This window comes from Salmo salar, chromosome ssa16 (assembly GCF_905237065.1).
Source record: "Salmo salar chromosome ssa16, Ssal_v3.1, whole genome shotgun sequence".
Classification (NCBI taxonomy): Eukaryota; Metazoa; Chordata; class Actinopteri; order Salmoniformes; family Salmonidae; genus Salmo; species Salmo salar.
The window spans coordinates 24,433,778-24,458,620 of NC_059457.1; the positions used below are offsets into that span (position 1 = coordinate 24,433,778).

Sequence of the window (24,843 nt, forward strand, 5' to 3'; positions counted from 1 at the left end):
GTAACAGTAATATTTAGACTTAGGGATGCCACCCGTTAGATAAAATAGGGACCGGTTCCATATTTCACTGAAAGAAAAAACGTTTTGTTTTCGAGATGATAGTTTCCGGATTCGACCAAATTAATGACCTAAGGATCGTATTTCTGTGTGTTTATTATATTATAATTACGTCTATGATTTGATAGAGCAGTCTGAATGAGCGATGGTAGGCACCAGCAGGCTCTTAAGCATTCATTCAAACAGCACTTTCGTGCGTTTTGCCAGCAGCTCTTCGCAATGCCTTGCGCTGTTTATGACTTCAAGCCTATCAACTCCCAATATTAGGCTGGTGTAAGCAATGTGAAATGGCTAGCTAGTTAGCGGGTGCGCGCTAATAGCGTTTCAAACGTCACTCGCTCTGAGACTTGGAGTAGTTGTTCCCCTTGCTCTACATGGGTAACGCTGCTTCGAGGGTGGCTGTTGTTGATGTGTTCCTGGTTCGAGCCCAGGTAGGAGTGAGGAGAGGGACGGAAGCTATACTGTTACACTGGCAATACTAAAGTGCCTATAAGAACATCCAATAGTCAAAGGTATATGAAATACAAATCGTATAGAGAGAAATAGTCCTATAATTCCTATAATAACTACAACCTAAAACTTCTTACCTGGGAATATTGAAGACTCATGTTAAAAGGAACCACCAGCTTTCATATGTTCTCATGTTCTGAGCAAGGCACTTAAACGTTAGCTTTCTTACATGGCACATATTGCACTTTTACTTTCTTCTCCAACACTTTGTTTTTGCATTATTTAAACCAAATTGAACATGTTTCATTATTTATTTGAGGCTAAATTGATTTTATTGATGTTAAAATAAGTTGTCAGCGATTTCTTCGTCGTCAGACGATATAGCGAAATCATCGTCGGAAAAAGATGATCAATATGCTGCAGAGTTGATATAGTTCATTTTGAACATTTAATAAACTCAAAATGAATATACAAAATAACAAAAAACGAACTCACGATATACTGACAGTCCTGTTAGGCTTACACACGCTAAACACGAAACAATCTCCCACAAACACACAAACACACCCAACTAATATAGGACTTCCAATCAAAGGCAACACCACACAGCTGCCTTCAATTGGAAGTCCACCCCAATTAACTCTACATAGAAACAGACTACCTAGACTAAACATAGAATTACATAAACATAGATCATAAACCAAAAACCCGGAAATACTAAATCAAACACCCTTTTACCAAAACACCACCCCGAACCACATAAAACAAATACCCTCTGCCACGTCCTGACCAAACTACAATAACAATTAACCCTTATACTGGCCAGGACGTGACAGTACCCCCCTAAAGGTGCTAACCCCGGAAGCACCTAAAAAATAACAAAAACCCCAACAACAACAAAAAAATCCCCCTAACTAAAGGGAGGGAAGGGAGGGTGGCTGCCGTCAACGACGGCACTGTGCTACACCCCCCCTCCCCAACCCACCTATATCTGGAGGTGGCTCTGGTTCAGGCAGTTCCGGGCAGACGACCCACCCCGGCAGCTCCGGGTAGACGGGCCACTCGGGCTGGCCCGGAAGACAGTGGGCTGGCCCGGAAGACAGTCGGGCCACTCTGGCAGACACGGAAGACAGTCGGGCCACTCTGGCATCGCCGGGCAGTCTGGCAGTCTGGCATCGCCGGGCAGTCTGGCATCTCCGGGCAGTCTGGCATCTCCGGGCAGTCTGGCCACTCTGGCATCTCCGGGCAGTCTGGCCACTCTGGCATCTCCGGGCAGTCTGGCCACTCTGGCATCTCCGGGCAGTCTGGCCACTCTGGCATCTCCGGGCAGTCTGGCCACTCTGGCATCTCCGGGCAGTCTGGCCACTCTGGCGACTCTTCACTGACGGGCGGCTCTGGCGATTCTTGACTGACGGGCAGTTCGGGCGACTCTTGACTGACGGGCAGTTCGGGCGACTCTTGACAGACGGGCAGTTCGGGCGACTCTTGACTGACGGGCAGTTCGGGCGACTCTTGACTGACAGCAGTTCGGGCGACTCTTGACTGACGGGCAGTTCGGGCGACTCTTGACTGACGGGCAGTTCGGGCGACTCTTGACTGACGGGCAGTTCGGGCGACTCTTGACTGACGGGCAGTTCGGGCGACTCTTGACTGACGGGCAGTTCTGGCGACTCTTGACTGACGGGCAGTTCTGGCGACTCTTGACTGACGGGCAGCTCTAGCGACGTCGGACTGGGATGACGCACTTGAAGCCTGGTGCGTGGTGCTGGTACTGGACGTACCAGACTGGGAACACGCACCTCTAGGCTAGTGCGGGGAGCGGGAACAGGACGAGTCGGACTGGGCTGACGCACTTCCGGGTCCGCACGAGAGACAGGAGCTGGAAACCCAGGGCTATGGAGGCGCACAGGCGGTCTTGATCTTACCTCCTGCAGAACCCGTCCTGGCTGGATGGAACTAGTAGCCCTGTACGAGCGGGGTGCTTGTACAGGGCGGACTGGGCTGTGCAGGGGCCTGATGGTAGCCGTGCGTAGAGCGGGAGTTGGGTAGCCTGGTCCTCGGATGCGTACCGGCGACCAGATGCGCTGCGCAGGCATCCTCCTACCAGGCTGGATGCCCGCTCTAGCACAGCACCTGCGAGGGGCTGGAATAACGCGCACCGGACTGTGCGTGCGTATGGGTGAGATAGTGCGCTCTTCAGCGAAACATGGCGCTCTCCACCTCATATGCTCCTCCATATAACCACGGGTAGCTGGCTTCTGGCTCTTCCTTGGCTTAGCCAAACTACCCGTGTGCCCCCCCCAAAAAATTATTGGGGGTGCCTCTCGTGCTTCAACGCCAGTCGCGTTCCTCGGTAACGTTCCCGGTCCTTACCCGCCTTTCTCCATGGGCCCTCTCCGGCCATTACTTGCTCCCATGTCCATCTCTCCCGTTTGTCCATTTCAAAATACCTCTGCTCCTTCCTCTGCTGCTTGGTCCTGGTTTGGTGGGAGATTCTGTCAGGGATTTCTTCGTCGTCAGACGATATAGCGAAATCATCGTCGGAAAAAGATGACCAATATGCAGCAGAGTTGATATAGTTCATTTTGAACATTTAATAAACTCAAAATGAATATACAAAATAACAAAAAACGAACTCACGATATACTGACAGTCCTGTTAGGCTTACACACGCTAAACACGAAACAATCTCCCACAAACACACAGACAAACACACCCAACTAATATAGGACTTCCAATCAAAGGCAACACCACACAGCTGCCTTCAATTGGAAGTCCACCCCAATTAACTCTACATAGAAACAGACTACCTAGACTAAACATAGAATTACATAAACATAGATCATAAACCAAAAACCTGGAAATACTAAATCAAACGCCCTTTTACCAAAACACCACCCCGAACCACATAAAACAAATACCCTCTGCCACGTCCTGACCAAACTACAATAACAATTAACCCTTATACTGGCCAGGACGTGACATAAGTGTTCATTCAGTATTGTTGTAATTGTCATTATTACAAATAAAGGGGGAAAAAAATCGGCAGATTAATCGGTAGCAGCATTTTTGGGTCCTCCAATAATCGGTATTGGCGTTGAAAAATCATAATCGGTCGACCTCTACTTGAAACTCTCGACCCGCTCCACTATTGATTATGTTTTGCTTTTCGTGTATTGTTGTCTATAATAATGTGTGTTTTAATGTGTAGTTTAATGTGTTTATTGTATTTTGATGTATATTGTGGTGCTATACAGGGCTCAACTGGTCTCAACATTGAATCTTTTTTTGTATCGTCATTAGCACTATATTCATTATCATAATTCTAGCTCCAAGACGCCGACAGTTAGAAAAAAACAACAATGTAGATTGTGCTGATTTATTGTCTCATTGGCACTGTAGTCAAAACAATTATGTCATATCTGAATTATGTAATCTTTATGCACATTCACCATTGTATTAGTACATTGTATTAGTATAAAATAATAGATTTTTCTCATTTTTTGGAGCATACAATATAGCTCGGTATTTGTATTATTTATTTTAAACAGTCTTTTTTGCTCATCTTTGTCAAGGGTTCCAATCCTATTGGATGTGACTGTATGTGTGTGTGTGTGCGGGCGTGGGTGTGTGTACTTACTCCCAGCTAGTGTGTGTGTGTATCTCCAGGGTGTGTGTTCTCCTGGCCCAGCATTAGTAAGGGCTGTGATTCTGAAGCGGTAGAGGCGGTACTTGGCCAGAGACTGGAGAGTGATGCTCCTGTTGCCCTCAACACCATCAGAACCGTTCACTGACACCAACACCTGACCAGGAACATCATGAACATGAACATGATGTTGAGTTCAGTGTTAGGAAATTCATTCTGCAGATATACATGTAGACAGATGTACGACACAGCAGCTTAACAACATTTACATTCAGATATCCAGGTAAATGTACCTCCTGATCCACGCAGCCTGGAGCCAGGGAAGGGCTCGGCTCTGGGAGGGGTGTGGCTTCAGAAAGGGGTGTGTTGAACAGGCAGTCAGGTGACAGCAGCTGCACGGTGATGCGGTACTCAGTGAGCATGCCCAGAGCAGAGAGGGGAGCAGCCCATTGAAGCGTCACGCTGGTGGACGTGGCCTCTGACACACTCAGGAAGCGAGGGACACCAGGAACTGCAGGGGGATATAAAGGTGGGTTGAGGTGGTACAGTTCCTCTGGTCTCCTGGTGTAGTATACGTGTGTGCGTGTGCGTGTGTGTGTGTGTGTGTGTGTGTGTGTGTGTGTGTGTGTGTGTGTGTGTGTGTGTGTGTGTGTGTGTGTGTGTGTGTGTGTGTGTGTGTGTGTGTGTGTGTGTGTGTACCTGACTCGGGGTGTGTGTAGGCAGTACAGTTGTCCTGGTCTCCTGGGCCGGCAGAGTTGACAGCTGTTACGGTGAGTGTGAATTCTGCGTCCGGCGCCAGCCCGCTGACCGTATACTGGTTTGTGTCAGCCTGGTGTATGTATGACTGTGAGTCTGAGTGTCTGTCCACCTGGACCTGGTAGTACAGGATGAGTCCATTGGGGTTGGCTGGATGCTCCCAGTGTAGAAACACAGAATCCCAGCCCAGACCAGAGCAGGACAGGTTACCCACCGCCTCAGACACTGGAGCCAGGAGAGACAGGGTTTATGCAAAAGGATTAATAGCCAATTCCACATGCATATGGCACTTTATTTCTAGTTCCACAACCACACATACCCACACACACATACCACATACACCCACATACATACCGGACTCATTGGTTGTGAAGGACACAGGAGTGCTGTACTGGTCTCCATGACCCACTCTGGTGTAGCTAAGCACACTGATCTCATAGGAGCTGTGAGGCCTGAACCCACTCAGCTGTCCTTCTGTCCACGGACCTGTAGAGTTCTGAGAGAGAGAGAGAGAGAGAGAGAGAGAGAGAGAGAGAGAGAGAGAGAGAGAGAGAGAGAGAGAGAGAGCGAGAGAGAGAGAGAAAGAGAAATTAGGACATCTTCTAGACAGAACATAGCAAAGTTGCAGCACTCCAGTTTAAAAATGTTTATGTTTATTTGTGAGTGTGTGTGTTTGTGTGTGTGCAGTACCTGATATCTGATTGTGTTTGTGTTAATCTCCCAGATCCTGAAGCCGTAGTTTGTGACCACACCATTGGGTTCCAGAGAGGGTTCCCAGGTCAGCCACACAGAGAAGGCTGTGTGGTTATACAAAGACAGGTTCCGGGGAGGAGACATCGGACCTGGTTGAACACAATGTTAGAGTACATTACTGGCCTTCATCTGTATGCAGCAGCAGTTGGATGGATTATGGTAGGGTAGAGGTTAGAGGTTAGTAGGGATTAAAGGTGAGAGGTTAGAGATTACCTGCTTCATCGGTGTGCAGCATCAGTAGTAGCGGGGGTCCGGAGCCCTTGCGGGTGGCTGCGGTGATGGAGAGGTTGTAGGCTGTGTAGGGCAGCAGCTGTGTGAGTGTGAGGGTGGTGTTGGGGGTGTGTGTGGTGTTGGAGCCGCCAGGGCCGAACATGGTGAGGGAATACTCTGTTATCTCTCCATTGGCCTCCAGGGGGCGCTGCCACACCACAGACACTGAAGAGGACGACAGGTTCCTACTAGACACCAGCACTGGAGCTGAACTGGGAACTGGAGGGAGAGAGTGGGTTAATAGTATGTATGTGTATGCACATGTGTGCATTTGTGTGTGTGTGTGTCTGTAGACTCACTATCATCATCAGTCCTCACGTGCAGCAGGCTGGTGTGGTTGTGGGCCGGGCCGGCGCTGGTTGCCGGGGTAACGGTGAAGACGTAGGGATAGTACTTCCTCAGTTTGGTAAACAGGAAGACGTTATCGTTGGTTGTTTTGGTGATGGTATTGTTGACAGCGGGGGGTCCGGGGGGGGTTGGTGTTAGGGTAAGAGGGGTTCAGAGGTTTAGGGGGGTTGGGGGTGTCCTGCTTCCTGCAGGGTGAGCAAGTAGAAGGGGCGTCCGTTGGGTTCCATAGGGGGGTCCCAGCTTACTATGATGGCTGTAGAACTGAAGATCTGAGCACTGAGATTGTGGACCGGATCACTGGGCACTGTGGGGAGAGAGGGGGAATTAATATCACTGACTGAACAATATCATTCTTCAGACTCAGTCCTAGCACTAGAAGAACATTACAGGTTATTTGTGCTGTATGTACACATAATACTACATCTACACCCAAACCAGCAACATTATCAACCAATCAAACACTGGAGCCACCCCAGGGAGAGAAACACACCAACAAACATAAAACAGCACTTCGTCATCATCATCATCATTAACAACATCGTCATCATTAACATCTTCATCACCCCATGAGCCATATGGAGAGAATAACCTCAGTGTGGAATAAAACAAGAAAACTTTGACCAGAGAAACAAAAAAAACAGAGACATTTTGAATAGCAGATACTCATCCTGGCCACACCCACTTCCGGTGTCCATCCTCTAAGTTCCGGTCACTGAGTCTGACCATATGGAGAGAGCAAACTGAGCATGTGCACCAGGGGAAACAGGGATGGAAAGAAGGAGAGACGCAGAGTTGGAAGATATAAGGAGGGAGGGGAGACCTCAGTGAAGGCAGATTGAGAGGCTGGTGAAGTGGATGGATGGGTGGAGGAGAGAGGGCGGTGTGTGGGTGTCTGAGCCCAGGGCAGTGAGCCCTGCTGGGCTTTGCAGGGCAGGAGAGGCAGGGTGAGCTGGAGGTCCCGTGGCTGGAGCACAGAGGCAGAGACACACAGTCAGTATTAGAGACATCTTCAGAGCGAAACAAGAGGCAGTCAGTATTACACGTTAGATGAAGGCAGCAGTCTGTCTACACAATTTTTCCCAAAATCACATAAAAACAAAGAGATCATCGTCAAATAGGATCAATAACTACATTTCTTTTGAATAACACAAAAGCTACAATTTTTATCTACATCATTTATTTGACAGGAACATTGCTACTTCTTGTGATCATCCAGATACTGCCATTTAAAAATGATTCATCTGCATCTTAAGCTACAGACTAAACTACTAACACTAATACGATAATGACCTACTCACAAAACTACATGATGAAACATCTCTACTGGATGTATGTTGATAGCCAATGTGTTTACAAAAGAACTGGATGCCTGTATCATTGCTCTGTTTGGAATATAAGACATTATCAGATATCCAACAGGTCAAAGAGTAAACTTCCAAAGGGTTCAGTAAAAGGAGATACAAACTGGTTGTCTGAGGTACGGAGGCCTCGGAGGGACAAAAAGGGCCAGTTTGTCAGACTGACAGACTTACCTCCTTTTACCAGCCAGCTGAAAGTTACACTTCAATCGCAGAATTTTTACGTGATTTTATCAAGTTCAACAAGAGGTTGGAAAAAACAGTGCAGTCTCTCTCTCTCTGTGTGTGTGTGTGTGTGTGTGTGTGTGTGTGTGTGTGTGTGTGTGTGTGTGTGTGTGTGTGTGTGTCTGTGAAACTGACCGCCATCTGGGGTGAGTAGGTCTAAAGGATCAGTACGGACCCCTCCGTCCCCCTGCATGGTGCTGGAGGTCAGCCAGAGGCTGTAGTTCTGTCCTCCTCTCAGGCCAGACAGACAGTAGGACAGGTCTTCCCCCAGAGAGACAGGGTCCAGCTCTGACACTGGGATACGCTGATGGAGAGAAGAGAGAGAAACAATGCCTTTACAGTAGAAAATAACACACTTTTAAACATGAGCGTACAGTGTGTGTGTGTTACTCACCTGCTTTATAACAGCGTTATTGTCTGTGTAGTATACAATGTAATGCTGTATAACTCACCTGTTCTGTGACAGTGGTATTGTCTGAGTAGTACAGAGTGTAGTGAAGGAGGATTCCATTTGGCTGAGTGGGGGGTTGCCAGAGGACAGTCACTGAAGAAAAGGTCAGGTTCACCAACGACACATTCTGGGGTGGGTCAAATGGCACTGGAAGAGAATTGCAGGAGTGATTTGGTGCAAGTTGCATGTCACTTGTGTTTACTAAAAATGAACTGGAGGCATGTTCAGTTGGCACTACAAGATTTTCTCAAAGGTTTGTGTGTGTGGGTGTTCGTGCATGCGTGTTTGCCATACGTATATGTGTGTGTGTACCTGCGTCAATAATACTGAAGCTGATGTATATGAGGACTCCCCCGTCCCCCAAGCGCGTCCAGCTGGAGACAGAGGCGTTGAAGCGACTTTCTGAGTCAACGCTGATCACCACCGCTGTACCTGTTACATTATGCCACACCTCAGATGACTCATTCCTACAGGAGAGAGAAGGAAGGAGGAAGAAGAAGAGGCCATGTTGGAGCTGTGTTGGAGCTGGCCATGTTGCAGCTGTAATTCATGCTTCAATCAGAATGCCTCATCCCTCAACATCTTTTTCAACATCACATCAGCAGTAGGTTTCAAACTAACGATCAATATTGAAATCAAACTCACCAGACTCTGACTATGTAGTAGAGGATCTCAGAGTTGGCCTCTTTCGGCGGTTCCCATGACAATTCTACCTCGTAGTCTGACAACTTCCTGGCTAACAGGAACTGAGGGGGAGTGTCTGGGTCTGAAACACACTTCCTATTATTTAAGACCAACCACGTCCCTAGGGGAAATGGACTGGAAGGAGGAGAGAATGTTAGCTAAACGCTCCTTGATCGTTGGAAATATCGCCTGCATGCTGGCTCATCTGTAAGCACAGCCCTGTGAAGTAAAGCTGGTTGGTTAGAAGTGATGGTTTTGATGTTGTTAAATAACACTGTGGTAGCCCCTGACCTCTGACCTGTATTGTCAGAGGATCAGGAAGACTTGAGACAGAGGAAGTGAGAGGAGGTGATGATGAACCTTCTGTGGTCCAGGGTCTCTGGTCTTGTTAACACCATAGTCCACTACGCGGCCACCTGAAACACAATGACCCTAACCATGGTCTCCCTCTACCTCCCCCCTCTTACCCCAGATCCCTCACTCCATTGGGGTGATGTATAGTGGTTTACTGCGGTGGTTCTGGGGTGTGTTTGTGTGTTAGAGAGGCTCTCACCATCCTCCAGTGTGGTGATGTTGAGTGGGTCACTGCTGTGGTTTCCAGGGCCCATTCGTGTGTGTCCCTTCACCACCAGAGTGTATTGCGCAAACTTCCTTAGGTGAGTGATCTGGACGTGGCTAACGGGTGTGGTCAGGTTGAGGAAGTGGGAAGAGTTTCGCAGCTCAAGGCTGTAAATCAAATCAAATCAAACGTAATTTAAAGTGCCTTTTCATCATGAGACAGTACAAATCCAGAATCCATGCAGAAATGTACCTGTAGTGCGTGATAACTCCATTGGGCACTAGGGGGGGTTCCCAGGTCACATTCACCTCATTGGGACTGACGGACTCATAGGACAGGCCGTAGGGAGGACTTCCCGGTACTAGAGGGTACACACACACTTCAATATGTGGCGTTAGTGTGTGCATGTGCCTAGTTTGTGTCTGTGTGAAATAAATGGTCAAATAGGGGGTGCTTATATTTGTCCAGTTTCACTGCATGTTCAAGTGGGTAACCACTCGGAGAGTGGTGTGTGTGTGTGTTTGTATGTACTGTATGTGTGTGTGTATGTTTGTGTGTGTGTAGACTCACCGTCCTCCCCAGACAGCATAGTGAGTGTGTCTGAGGTGTGGTTCCCGTGTCCGAGGCGTGTGTATGCTCTGACAGACACGTTATAGTAGGAGAACGGCATCAGCCCTGTCAGAGTCACTCTGGGGACAGAGATGTTCAACACTGCCACATACGATTGGTTCTCGTACAGGACCTCATACTGTTGGATCACCCCATTGGCTCTCTCCGGGGGTGACCAAGAGAGGGTGGTGGTGGAGGGAGAGGTGTCTACCACTGTCAATCCTATGGGTGGGGAGTCAGGTTCTGAGAGGGAGAGAGAAAGGGATAACATTGGACTCTCTATCATGAAACACACATAATGAGAGAGTTGGGGGTGGGGGTGTGTGTATGTGTGTGTGTGTGTGTGTGTGTGTGCCAGGTACCATCCTCGGGTGTGACAGCGAAGATATCGTCTCGGTCAGACAGAGAGCTCTCTCCTACAGCAGTAGATGCAGCCACTCGCAGCTTATAACCTGTATACTTCCCCAGCCCTGAAACACACAGCAAGCAGCTTATAACCTGTATACTTCCCCAGCCCTGAAACACACAGCAAGCAGCTTATAACCTGTATACTTCCCCAGCCCTGAAACACACAGCAAGCAGCTTATAACCTGTATACTTCCCCAGCCCTGAAACACACAGCAAGCAGCTTATAACCTGTATACTTCCCCAGCCCTGAAACACACAGCAAGCAGCTTATAACCTGTATACTTCCCCAGCCCTGAAACACACAGCAAGCAGCTTATAACCTGTATACTTCCCCAGCCCTGAAACACACAGCAAGCAGCTTATAACCTGTATACTTCCCCAGCCCTGAAACACACAGCAAGCAGCTTATAACCTGTATACTTCCCCAGCCCTGAAACACACAGCAAGCAGCTTATAACCTGTATACTACCCCAGCCCTGAAACACACAGCAAGCAGCTTATAACCTGTATACTACCCCAGCCCTGAAACACACAGCAAGCAGCTTATAACCTGTATACTACCCCAGCCCTGAAACACACAGCAAGCAGCTTATAACCTGTATACTTCCCCAGCCCTGAAACACACAGCAAGCAGCTTATAACCTGTATACTTCCCCAGCCCTGAAACACACAGCAAGCAGCTTATAACCTGTATACTTCCCCAGCCCTGAAACACACAGCAAGCAGCTTATAACCTGTATACTACCCCAGCCCTGAAACACACAGCAAGCAGCTTATAACCTGTATACTACCCCAGCCCTGAAACACACAGCAAGCAGCTTACAACCTGTATACTTCCCCAGCCCTGAAACACACAGCAAGCAGCTTAACACCAATACATATTCACAGGCTTGAACCAGGCCTGTCCCATGTGTGTATATGTGTACATACAGCATGTGTGTGAGTTACCTGTGAGCAGTACGCTGGTGTTGTGGGTAACTCTCTGCAGGGTCTGGTTGCTGTGCAGGTTGAGTCCGTAAACGGTGTAATGTGTGATTCGTCCATTGGGGTAGAGAGGCGGAGTCCAGCTGACCAGGATGGAAGTGGAGCTAACATTCTGATAGGACACAGCCACCACCGAGCTAGGAACTATGACAACAACAACACACAACAATAAAGAACAATAATAAACAACAATGACACTACTAAAAAACAATGTATATATAGTGTCTATGTGTACCTTGCTCGCGGGTCTTCTCAGAGACGTGTGAGGCAGGACCCTCTCCAATAGCGGTAGCCGCGGTAACGGTGAAGGTGTATTCAGTGAAGGGACTAAGACCAGAGACGAGGTAAGACAGCTCCTCAGACTTCATGTCTATCACCTCCTCTCTCACATACAGTCCTGGAACGAACACACACACAGTATAAAGGACAGACTGTAGTGCATGGTAACACACCTCACTCCACTCATCAACTTCTGTAGTCTTCAATCAAGTTTCAAGTTGTAATGTCACATGCACAAGTACAGTGAAATGCATTTATTGCTTTAAACCCAACAATGCAGGAATCAATAGTAATGCAATACTAAAAGTATCATAAGGTAGAACAAAGAAAACACGAGAAATAAAAATAAGAGAAGAAATGGCAGCAGTTTTACAGGCACCAAACCAATTGTGCTATTATGTGGTTTTTTTTCGCATTATTTGTAACTTATTTTGTACATAATGTTTCTGCAACCGTATCTTACGGCAAAAAAAGAGCTTCTGGATATCAGGACAGCGATCACTCATCTCGGATTAGACAAAGATTTTTTCTACAACAAGGAGGACGCACAGGACATTCTCCAAACACCCCACAGGGCCGACATCCCCGTTATTTGCAAGAGGAAGCGACGCAGGTACAGAGGACAAAGAGACGGATGCCTGGTCAGGACCCGGAAAAGACGAGTGGGAAAGCTGCCGTTACCGTCAATACTACACGCCAACGGGCAATCATTGAAAAATAATTTAGACGACATACGATCATGAATATCCTACCAACGGGACATCAAAAACTGTAATATCCTATGTTTCACAGAATCGTGGCTGAATGACGACATGGATATTCAGCTAGCGGGATATATGCTGCACCGGCAAGATAGAACAGCACACTCCAAAAAGACGAGGGGGGGGCGGTCTGTGCATATTTGTAAACAATAGCTGGTGCACGAAATCTAAGGAAGTCTAGATTTTGCTCGCCTGAAGTAGAGTATATTGTGATAAATTGCAGGCCACACTACTTGCCGAGAGAGTTTTCAGCTATAATTTTCGTGGCTGTTTATTTACCACCACAGACAGATGCTGGCACTAAGACCGCACTCAGCCAGCTGTATAAGGAAATAAGCAAACAGGAAACCACTCACCCAGAGGCGGCGCTCCAAGTGGCCGAAGACTTTAATGTAGGGAAACTTAAATCAGTTCTACCAAATTTCTATCAACGTGTCAAACGTGCAACCAGAGGGAAAAAAATTCTAGATCGCCTGTACTCCACACACAGAGATGAGTACAAAGCTCTCCCTCGCCCTCCATTTGGTAAATCCGACCACAACTCTATCCTCCTGATTCCTGCTTACAAGCAAAAATTAAAGCAGGAAGCACCAGTGACTCGGTCTATAAAAAACTGATCAGATGAAGCAGATGCTAAACTACAGGACTGTTTTGCAACCACAGACTGGAACATGTTCCGGGATTCTTCCGATGGCATTGAGGAGTACACCACATCAGTCACTGGCTTCATCAATAAGTGCATCGAGGAGGTCGTCCCCACAGTGACTGTACGTACATAACCCAACCAGAAGCCATGGATTACAGGCAACATTCACACTGAGCTAAAGGGTAGAGCTGCCGATTTCAAGGTGCGGGACTCTAACCCGGAAGCTTACAAGAAATCCTGCTATGCCCTACGACGAACCATCAAACAGGCAAAGCATCAATACAGGGCTAATATTGAATCATACTACACCGGCTCCAACGCTCGTCTTATGTGGCAGGGTTTGCAAACTATTACAGACTACAAAGGGAAGCACAGCCACGAGCTGCCCAGTGACACGAGCCTACCAGACGAGCTAAATCATTTCTATGCTCACTTCGAGGCAAGCAAAACTGAGGCATGCCTGAGAGCATCAGCTGTTCCGGACGACTGTGATCACGCTCTCCGTAGCCGACGTGAGAAAGACATTTAAACAGGTCAACATACACAAGGCTGTGGGGCCAGACGGATTACCAGGACGTGTGCTCCGGGCATGTGCTGACCAACTGGCAGGTGTCTTCACTGACATTTTCAACATGTCCCTGACTGAGTCTGTAATACCAACATGTTTCAAGCAGACCACCATAGTCCCTGTGCCCAAGAACACAAAGGCGACTACAGACCCATAGCACTCACGTCCATAGCCATGAAGTGCTTTGAAAGGTTGGTCATGGCTCACATCAACACCATTATCCCAGAAACCGTAGACCCACTCCAATTTGCATACCGCCCAAACAGATCCAGAGATGATGCAATCTCTATTGCACTCCACACTGCCCTTTCCCACCTGGACAAAAGGAACACTTATGTGAGAATGCTATTCATTGACTACAGCTCAGCGTTCAACACCATAGTACCCTCAAAGCTCATCACTAAGCTAAGGATCCTGGGACTAAACACCTCCCTCTGCAACTGGATCCTGGACTTCCTTATGGGCCGCCCCCAGATGGTGAGGGTAGGTAGCAACACATCTGCCACGATGATTCTCAACACTGGAGCTCCCCAGGGGTGCGTGCTCAGTCCCCTCCTGTACTCCCTGTTCACCCACGACTGCATGGCCAGGCACGACTCCAACACCATCATTAAGTTTGCAGATGACACAACAGTGGTAGGCCTGATCACCGACAACAACGAGACAGCCTATAGGGAGGAGGTCAGAGACCTGGCCGGGTGGTGCCAGAATAACAACCTATCCCTCAGCATAACCAAGACTAAGGAGATGATTGTGGACTACAGGAAAAGGAGGACCAAGCACACCCCCATTCTCATCGACGGGGCTGTAGTGGAGCAGGTTGAGAGCTTCAAGTTCCTTGGTGTCCACATCAACAACAAACTAGAATGGTCCAAACACACCAAGACAGTTGTGAAAAGGGCACGACAAAGCCCATTCCCCCTCAGGAAACTAAAAAGATTTGGCATGGGTCCTGAGATCCTCAAAAGGTTCTACAGCTGCAACATCGAGAGCATCCTCACTGGTTGCATCACTGCCTGGTACGGCAATTGCTCGGCCTCTGACCGCAAGGCACTACAGAGGGTAGTGCGAACGGCCCAGTACATTACTGGGGCTAAGCTGCCTGCCATCCAGGACCTCTACACCAGGCGGTGTCAGAGGAAGGCCCTAAAAATTGTCAAAGACCCCAGCCACCCCAGTCATAGACTGTTCTCTCTATTACCGCATGGCAAGCGGTACCGGAGTGCCAAGTCTAGGACAAAAAGGCTTCTCAACAGATTTTACCCCCAAGCCATAAGACTCCTGAACAGGTAATCAAATGGCTACCTGGACTATTTGCATTGTGTGCCCCCCCCCCCAACCCCTCTTTTACGCTGCTGCTATTCTCTGTTTTTCATATATGTATAGTCACTTTAACTATACCTTGATGTACATACTACCTCAATTGAGCTGACCAACCAGTGCTCCCGCACATTGGCTAACCAGGCTATCTGCATTGTGTCCCACCCACCACTTGCCAACCCCTCTTTTACGCTACTGCTACTCTCTGTTCATCATATATGCATAGTCACTTTAACCATATCTACATGTACATAATACCTCAATCAGCCTGACTAACCGGTGTCTGTATGTAGCCTCGCTACTTTTATAGCCTCACTACTGTATATAGCCTGTATTTTTACTGTTGTTTTATTTCTTTACTTACCTATTGTTCCCCTAATACCTTTTTGCACTATTGGTTAGAGCCCGTAAGTAAGCATTTCACTGTAAGGTCTACTACACCTGTTGTATTCGGCGCACGTGACAAATAAACTTTGATTTGATTTATATACAGGGTTAGTCAGTTCCAGTACCATATTTACAATGTGCAGGGATACTGGAGTGATGGACGTAGATATGTATAGTGTTAAAGCTGCAATATGTAACTTTTTGGGCGACCCAACCAAATTCGCATAGTAATGTGAATTATAGATCTGTCATTGGTATTGAAAGCAAGCCTAAGATGCGGTGGATCTGTTCTATGTGCTCTATTTCTATGCTTCCCGTTCTTAAGTTTCGCGTTTGCGTCTCACGTTCAGTTTTGTACACCAGCTTCAAACAACTGAAAATACTATATTTTGGGGTATTTCAAATATATTTTACAGCGGTATAGATTGTACAATGATTCTCTACACTTTGAGTGCTTGTTTGGTCATGTAAACTGAAATTAGGAGAAATATTATAATTTTAGCAACCAGGAAAGGGCAGAGCCATTTCTGCATATTGCACCTATAAAAAGGGTTTAGAGGTTAAAAGGTGAAATGGTTCTAGGTTAGGAGTGAGTGCAGTACCTCCCGGGGTGCTGGAGGCTGCAGACCTGGTGGAGGGGAGTGTCTGGAGGTGTCCAGTGACTGCAGGTGCAGAGCGGGTGGAGAGGCGTGGCTGGCCAGAGGTGAGCTGGCCGGGCTGTGAGTGGGCAGTGAGCCAGGGGAGGGGTGTGGCCGGGGTTGAAGAGGTCAGGGAGAGGACAGAAGTCCCTGAAGTTACAGCATCAAAGGTCTGGTCAGTCCCAGTCCCAGGGCCCATACTGGTCAGACTGGGGCTCTCAGTGACTGTGGGGACAGTGTAACTGTTGTGGTCAAGGTTAGGATTAAGGTCAGGGGCGGTTGAAGCGCTGTGTGTGCGGCTGGTTGTGGTCATGGTCATGCCGGTGACGACCGTGTGGTCGGGCAGGGTGACCGTAAATGCAAGCGGAGAGGTGGTCAGGCTGAGGTCAGCTGATCTCTTACGCCGCAGAGAGTCACCAGGGATACCTGGCACTAATGTTCCATCACCATGGAGATCAGTGTCATTTAGGTTCTGAAGATAAGATGAAAACATCAGGCACACACACACACACACACACACACACACACACACACACACACACACACACACACACACACACACACACACACACACACACACACACACACACACACACACACACACACACAATCGTTTGTTTTACTGTCTTTGTGGGGACCAAAACATTTGCTTCCATTCAAACCTACCCCTAACCATTACCTTAACCCCTAACCCTAAACCTAACCCCTAGCTCCTAACCCCTAATCCTAATTGTAACCCTAACACTAATTGTAACCCTAACCCTAAACCAGGTATGGGCAACTTTGATGGGGGTGTTGGGGGCCCCAAAGAATCTGAACTCATCATGAGGGGCCGCAGTTGCTGGGGGTCAGGGGGTACTGAGTTACTAAATTAAAAAAAAATATATACAGTACCAGTCAAAAGTTTGGACACTCCTTCTCACTCAAGGATTTTTCTTTGTTTTTACTATTTTCTACATTGTAGAATAATAGTGAAGACATCAAAACTATGAAATAACACATATGGAATCATGTAGTAACCAAAAAAGTGTTAACCTGTTAGGGCTAGGGGGCAGTATTGACACGGCTGGATAAAAAACGTACCCGATTTAATCTGGTTACTACTCCTGCCCAGTAACTAGAATATGCATATAATTATTGGCTTTGGATAGAAAACACCCTAAAGTTTCTAAAACTGTTTGAATGGTGTCTGTGAGTATAACAGAACTCCTATGGCAGGCCAAAACCTGAGAAGATTTCAAGCAGGAAGTGGCCTGTCTGAGAAGTAGTGTTTCATCTTGGCTCTTTTTATTGAAGACTCAGGATCTGTGCAATAACGTGACACTTCCTACGTCTTCCATAGGGTCTCAGAGCCCGGGAAAACGTTGAACGATATCGAGGCAGGCTCTGGCTGAAACACTTTATCGCTTTTGGCAAGTGGCCACTCAGAGTACTATGGGCTTAGGCGCGTGCCCGCTTCGACCGAATGCTTTGTTTTCCTTTGTCTGTTTATCTAAACGCAGATTCCCGGTCGGAATATTATCGCTTTTTTTATGAGAAAAATGGCATAAAAATTGATTTTAAACAGCGGTTGACATGCTTCGAAGTACGGTAATGGAATATTTAGAATTCTTTTGTCACGAATTGCGCCGTGCTCGTCACCCTTATTTAGCCTTTAGGATAGTGTCTAGAACGCACGAACAAAACGCCGCTGTTTGGATATAACGATGGATTATTTTGGACCAAACCAACATTTGTTATTGAAGTAGAAGTCCTGGGAGTGCATTCTGACGAAGACAACAAAGGTAAGAACATTTTTCTTATAGTAAATCTGACTTTGATGAGTGCTAAACCTGCTGGGTGTCTAAATAGCTAGCCCTGTGATGCCGGGCTATCTACTGAGAATATTGCAAAATGTGCTTTCACCGAAAAGCTATTTTAAAATCGGACATATCGAGTGCATAGAGGAGTTCTGTATCTATAATTCTTAAAATAATTGTTATGCTTTTTGTGAACGTTTATCGTGAGTAATTTAGTAAATTCACCGGCAGTGTTCGGTGGGAATGCTAGTCACATGCTAGTCACATGCTAATGTAAAAGCTGGTTTTTGATATAAATATGAACTTGATTGAACAAAACATGCATGTATTGTATAACATAATGTCCTAGGGTTGTCATCTGATGAAGATCATCAAAGGTTAGTGCTACATTTAGCTGTGGTTTGGGTTTATGTGACATTATATGCTAGCTTGAAAAATGGGTGTCTGATTATTTCTGGCTGGGTACTCTGCTGACATAATCTAATGTTTTGCTTTTGTTGTAAAGCCTTTTTGAAATCGGACAGTGTGGTTAGATTAACGAGAGTCTTGTCTTTAAAATGGTGTAAAATAGTCATATGTTTGAGAAATTGAAGTAATAGCATTTCTAAGGTATTTGAATAACGCGCCACAGGATTCCACTGGCTGTTACGTAGGTGGGACGATTTCGTCCCGCTGACCCTAGAGAGGTTAAGGCCCTCCCCTGCCCTCCCTTTGGCAAATCTATATAGGCAGAAACTCAAACAGGAAGTACCCGTGCAATGGACTATTCAACGCTGGTCTGACCAATCGGAATCCACAATTCAAGATTGTTTTGATCATGCGGACTGGGACATGTTCCGTGTAGCCTCTGAGAATATCATTGACGAATACACGGATATGGTGACTGAGTTTATCAAGAAGTGTATAGATGTTGTACCCACTGTGTACTATTAAAACCTACCATAACCAGAAACCGTGGCTCGATGGCAGGATTTGCGCAAAACTGAAAGCGCGAACCACCGCATTTAACCATGGCAAGGTGACTGGGAATATGGCAGAATACAAACAGTGTAGTTATTCCCTAAGTAAGGCAATCAAACAGGCAAAGCGTCAGTACAGAGACAAAGTGGAGACGCAATTCAATGGCTCAGACACGAGACATATGTGGCAAGGTCTAAGGACAATCACAGACTAGAAAGTGAAAACCAGCCACGTCACGGAAACCGATATCTTCCGGCCCAGATGGCATCCCTAGCCGAGTCCTCAGAGCATACGCAGACCATCTGGCTGAAGTGTTTAGGACATATTCAATCTGTCCCTATCTCAGTCTGCTGTCCCCACTTGCTTCAAGATGTCCACCATTGTTCCTGTACCCAAGAAAGCAAAGGTAACTGAACTAAATGACTATAGCACTCACTTCTGTCATCATGAAATGCTTTGAGAGGCTAGTTAAGGACCATATCACCCGTACCTTACCTGACTCCCTAGACCCACCTCAATTTGCTTTACCGCCGCAATAGATCCACAGATGATGCAATCATCATCGCACTGCACACTGCCCTATCTCATCTGGACAAGAGGAATACCTATATAAGAATGCTGCTAATTTACTATAGATCAGCATTCAACACCATAGTACCCTCCAAGCTCATCATTAAGCTTGGAGCCCTGGGTCTGAACCTCGCCCTGTGCAACTGGGTGACCCCCAAGGTGGTGAAGGTAGGAAACAACAACTCCACTTCGCTGATCCTCAACACAGGGGCCCCACGAGGCTGCGTGCTCAGCCCCCTCCTGTACTCCTTGTTCACCCACGACTGCGTGGCCAAACACGACTCCAACACCATCATTTAGTTTGCTGACGACGCAACAGTGGTAGGCCTGATCATCGACAACGATGAGACGGCCTATAGGGAGGAGGTCAGATATCTGGCAGTGTGGTGCCAGGATAACCTCTCCCTCAATGTGAGCAAGATAAAGGAGCTGATCGTGGACTACAGGAAAAGGCGGCCCGAACAGGCCCCATTAACATCGACGGAGCTGCAGTGGAGCGAGTCGAGAGTTTCAAGTTCCTTGGTGTCCACATCACCAACAAACTATCATGGTCCAAACATACCAAGACAGTCGTGAAGAGGGCACGACAAAACCTTCTCCCCCTCAGGAGACTGAAAAGACTTGGCATGGGTCCCCAGATCCTCAAAAGTTTCTCCAGCTGCACCATCAAGAGCATCCTGCCCGGTTGCATCACTGCCTGGTATGGCAACTGCTTGGCATCTGACCGTAAGGCGCTACAGAGGGTAGTGCGAACGGCCCAGTACATCACTGGGGCCAAGCGTCCTGCCATCCAGGACCTATATAATAGGTGGTGTCAGAGGGAAGCCCATAAAATTGTCAGAGACTCCAGTCACCCAAGTTAAAGACTGTTTTCTCTGCTACCGCACGGCAAGCAGTACCGGAGCGCCAAGTCTAGGACCAAAAGGCTCCTCAACAGCTTCTACCCCCAAGCCATTAGACTGCTGAACAATTCCCCTCCCTTTTGTACACTGCTGCTACTCACTGTTTGTTACCTATGCATAGTCACTTCGCCCCCACCTACATGTACAGATTACCTCAACTAGCCTGTACCCCTGCACTGACTCGGTACCGGTGCCCCCTGTATATAGCCTCGTCATTGTTTTTCTTATTGTGTTACTTTTTATTATTAGCCTACTTGGTAAATATTTTCTTCTTCTTGAACTGCACTGTAGGTTAAGGGGCTTGTAAGTAAGCATTTCACGGTAAAGTCTTCACTTGTTGTATTCTGCGCATGTGGCAAATAAAGTTTGATTTGATTTGACGCACACCTCCAACTCAATCATCAAGTTTTCAGATGACACAACAGTAGTATGCCTGATTACCAACAATTACGAGACAGCCTACAGAGAGGAGGTGAGGGCCCTGGGAGTGTGGTGCCAGGAAAATAACCTCTCCCTCAATGTCGACAAAACAAAGGAGCTGATCGTGGACTTCAGGCAACAGCAGAGGGAGCACGCCCCTATCCACATCGACGGGACCGCAGTGGAGCAGGTGGAAAGCTTCAAGTTCCTCGGCATACACATCACTGACGATCTGAAATAGTCCACCCTCTGCAGCAGAGGTAACTCCAGGTCTTCCTTTCCTGTGGCGGTATTCATGAGAGCCGGTTTCATCATAGCACTGGATGGTTTTTGAGATTGCCCTTGAAGAAACTTTGAAAGTTCTTGAAATTTTCCGTATTGACTGACCTTCATGTCTTAATGATGGACTGTCATTTTCTTTGCTTATTTGAGCTGTTCTTGCCATGATATGGATTTGGCCTTTTACCAAATAGGGCTATCTTCTGTATACCACCCCCTACCTTGTCACAACACAACTGATTGGCTCAAACGAATTAAGAAGGAAAGAAATTGCAGAAATTAACTCTTAACAAGGCACACCTGTTAATTGAAATGCATTCCAGGTGACTACCTCATGAAGCTAGTTGAGAGAATGCCAAGAGTGTGCAAAGCTGTCATCAAGGAAAATGGTGTCTACTTTGAAGAATCTCAAACATAAATATATTTTGATTTGTTAGCACTTTTTGGTTAGTACATGATTCCATGTGTTATTTCATAGTTTTGATGTCTTCACTACTATTCTACAATTTAGAAAATAGTCTAAATAAAGAAAAACCCTTGAATGGGTAGGTGTGTCCAAACCTTTGACTGGTACTGTATATATTTTTTTCTCCACTTGTCTGAATTTGACTTGTTTTGGTATCCTTGTGAGGACTTCTGGTCCTCACAAGGATAGTAAAACCAGATCCGCAGAGTGGTACCTGTGTTCCGATGAGAGTGATGTCCTGCAGCAGTGTGTTGTCAGACAGAACCAGGAGTCTGTACTGTGTGATCAGACCATTGGGCTGGGCAGGGCTTCTCCAACTCACACCCACCGACACAGAGTCTAGTGCTACTGCCTGCAGAGCCTGCACCGCACTGGGAGCTACACACACACACACACACACACACACACACACACACACACACACACACACACACACACACACACACACACACACACACACACACACACACACACACACACACACACACACACACACACACACACACACACACACACACACACACACACAACAGAGAGAGAGAACCAGACAGTCTTAGAGACAATGTTAGAGAACCAGGCAGAATGTTTAGATGTTCAAGGTAGGAAAATACTCCTGCACTCACCTCATTGACCAATAGGGAAAGGAAAAGTACTGCACTGGTAGAGCACATCACTCAAGGCACGTGTCTGTTCTTACCCTCAGCATGTGTCAGTACAGCAGAAAAGGCCTCAGGCCCCAGCAGGCCAGCAGACTTGGCCCGGACCTCTACTCTGTAGTGTGTGTAGGGAGTCAGACCAGAGTACACAAACTTAAGGTCCCCTGTGCTGTTCTCATAGATAAACCCTGACACACACACACACACACACACACACACACACACACACACACACACACACACACACACACACACACACACACACACACACACACACACACACACACACAGTGTTAGGGTTAGATCTGCCACCTTCAGTGTTTTTACTTCAGCAAGTATTTGAAATGTACTGTATATGTGTGTGTCTGCATGCGTGCATGTGTGTGTGTACCTGTGGGGCCGTAGAGATGGGTGACGTAGCTGAAGCGTCCGGTAACAATAGTTGGCGGATCCCAGGAGACAGAGACTGACTTAGACGTCACATTCCATACCGACAGGTTGTAGGGTGGGTCCTCTGGGGCTGCAGCACACAAATACATATTCACATGGTGAGAGAGAGAGAGATGAAGCGAGGAATAGATAGAGAGACACGGAGGAATTGAGATGTAGACGGTTATAGAAAGCAATATGGAGAGATGGGCAGAGATATGTAGAGAGGTGGAGTGTGTGTTTGTGTACCTGACTCAGGCATGCGGACCATGGTGGAGGCTACCTGTCCCTCTCCGTCAGAGGTGAAAGCGGACACTTCGAAGACGTATGCTGTGTAGGGACGCAGCTGGTCCACCCCTACGGATATTGGTACAGCCCATGTGGTGGCAGGTGGGACGGCTGACAGGGTGACAGGAGGAGAGGACGCTGTCACCTCTGATGGACTTGCGGTCCCACGAGACAAGATTTCTACTGCATCCTACACACACAGACACACACTATGTATTTAAGTACACAAAGACAGAGCTTATGTAACATTTTAAATGTTATGCTACATTTTTTAACTGCTAATGATATAATATTTTAAAAGCTTTCTAATGTTTACTGTTAATGTCTGATTGTTTTTGTCTTCGTTTTGTCGATGTTGTTTTGTTTTTTCACTTGCTTTGGCACTATAAACACATGTTTGTTTCCATGCCAATAAATCCACTTTCAATTTAGTTGAATAGAGAGAGAGAGTGAAAGAAAGAGAGGGAGAGAAAAAAAACTGGAGGCCTGTAGCATTGCTCTGTTTGGACCGCAATATATTTTCTGAAAGTTGAAAAACCAGTTGAAAAAGCTAATCTCACATACTTCACAGAGGACCAAAGTTAAAACTAGATATTCTTCTGTTACCGATATGGTCATAGTATCTCTAGACAGACAGAGAAATAATGAGAAAGACAGATAGACATACGTACGTTGCAGTGTGGTAGCGCTACGGTCATGATTTCCTCAGCATCCAGCTCCAGCATGCGGACGGTCTGACCGGTACGAGCGTGTTTGGCTTTGACCGCAAACTTGTTGATCAGACCGTTGATGCGGAGCGGCAGGAACCACGTGACCACTACGAACGTGTGGTTCTGAGCAAATGCTGTCAGATTAGTCACCAGGCCGGGGGGCTTGAGAAAGGGATAGACAAACTGATGTCATTGTCTGTGTGTATAAGTGTGTCTGTATTTGTATGTTTTTATTGGATACCTACGGGCCTCAGCAGTTTTGATGTACATAGACTTGCTATAGGGGACCAATACCAGCAGAGTTTTCTGCTGCAACCTAGATTATATATATATATATATATATATATATATATATATATATATATATATATATATATATATATATTATATATATATAGAGAGAGAGAGAGAGAGAGAGAGAGAGAGATCATTATTACTAATTCAAGATTCAGTCATCAGATCTCCCCCATGTTAATCTCTACCAGCGATCAGGGACGTTTACTGATGCAACAGCCACACAACACCAGGCAGGCAGGTACACACACACACATAGCCATAGCATCACACTGCTAGTTTGTCTATGAAGCTAAGCAGGATTGGGCCTGGTCAATCCCTGGATGGTCCATGCTATCGGGGATCCTTTGGAAGTCCCTACCCCATTGAAGTAGAAATGTAAAATGGTAAAGGTAATGTTAGGGTTTATGGTAGGGACATCCCAAGGATCCCAGATAGCGCTAATCATCCCTGGACAGGAGACACAGATGATGCTGGCTGTGGTGTTGGGGAGGCCATATGGGGTCAATATTAAATGAAATATTAGTCTTAAAGGAAATATTCACCCATTTTTAATGTATATAATTCGTGTGCATCTCTGAGCGATTCCCGGGTTCATTTCATGTGCATCTGCAGTATTCCTCATTCAATCAGGCATACATTTAGGGGGGCTTCCTGGTGGCGCAGCGGTCTAAGACACTGCATCTCTAGTGCTAGAGGTGTCACTACAGACCCTTGTTCAATTCCAGGCTATATCACAACCACCCGTGACTGGAAGTCCCAAAGGGCAGCGCACAATTGGCACAGCGTTGTTAAGGTTTGGCAAGGGTAGGCCGTCATTGTAAAGAAGAATTTGTTCTTAACTGACTTGCATAGTTAAATAAAAAAATACAAATACAGCCAGTATGACAAGTTTTGCATCATATAATGGGTA

The 24,843-nt window shown here is 46.8% G+C and overlaps 1 protein-coding gene across 1 annotated transcript in view; it reads right to left on the reverse strand.

The window, feature by feature from the left end:
* Window positions 1-24,843, reverse strand: part of LOC106573425 (phosphatidylinositol phosphatase PTPRQ) — a 48,308-nt gene that overhangs the window by 16,106 nt on the left and 7,359 nt on the right. The window contains exons 4-27 of the mRNA XM_045697210.1: window positions 23,598-23,798; window positions 22,888-23,116; window positions 22,601-22,729; window positions 22,251-22,397; window positions 21,768-21,931; window positions 16,122-16,629; window positions 11,794-11,955; window positions 11,523-11,702; window positions 10,529-10,636; window positions 10,128-10,409; window positions 9,810-9,918; window positions 9,449-9,724; window positions 8,960-9,133; window positions 8,627-8,781; window positions 8,316-8,461; window positions 7,863-8,167; window positions 6,444-6,613; window positions 6,232-6,372; window positions 5,876-6,151; window positions 5,600-5,751; window positions 5,264-5,405; window positions 4,853-5,134; window positions 4,447-4,664; window positions 4,148-4,310 (exon numbers count right to left, since the gene is read on the reverse strand). Coding sequence (XP_045553166.1) covers window positions 4,148-4,310; window positions 4,447-4,664; window positions 4,853-5,134; window positions 5,264-5,405; window positions 5,600-5,751; window positions 5,876-6,151; window positions 6,232-6,372; window positions 6,444-6,613; window positions 7,863-8,167; window positions 8,316-8,461; window positions 8,627-8,781; window positions 8,960-9,133; window positions 9,449-9,724; window positions 9,810-9,918; window positions 10,128-10,409; window positions 10,529-10,636; window positions 11,523-11,702; window positions 11,794-11,955; window positions 16,122-16,629; window positions 21,768-21,931; window positions 22,251-22,397; window positions 22,601-22,729; window positions 22,888-23,116; window positions 23,598-23,798 — 4,819 coding nt within the window. The remainder of the gene's footprint in view (window positions 1-4,147; window positions 4,311-4,446; window positions 4,665-4,852; window positions 5,135-5,263; window positions 5,406-5,599; window positions 5,752-5,875; window positions 6,152-6,231; window positions 6,373-6,443; window positions 6,614-7,862; window positions 8,168-8,315; window positions 8,462-8,626; window positions 8,782-8,959; window positions 9,134-9,448; window positions 9,725-9,809; window positions 9,919-10,127; window positions 10,410-10,528; window positions 10,637-11,522; window positions 11,703-11,793; window positions 11,956-16,121; window positions 16,630-21,767; window positions 21,932-22,250; window positions 22,398-22,600; window positions 22,730-22,887; window positions 23,117-23,597; window positions 23,799-24,843) is intronic.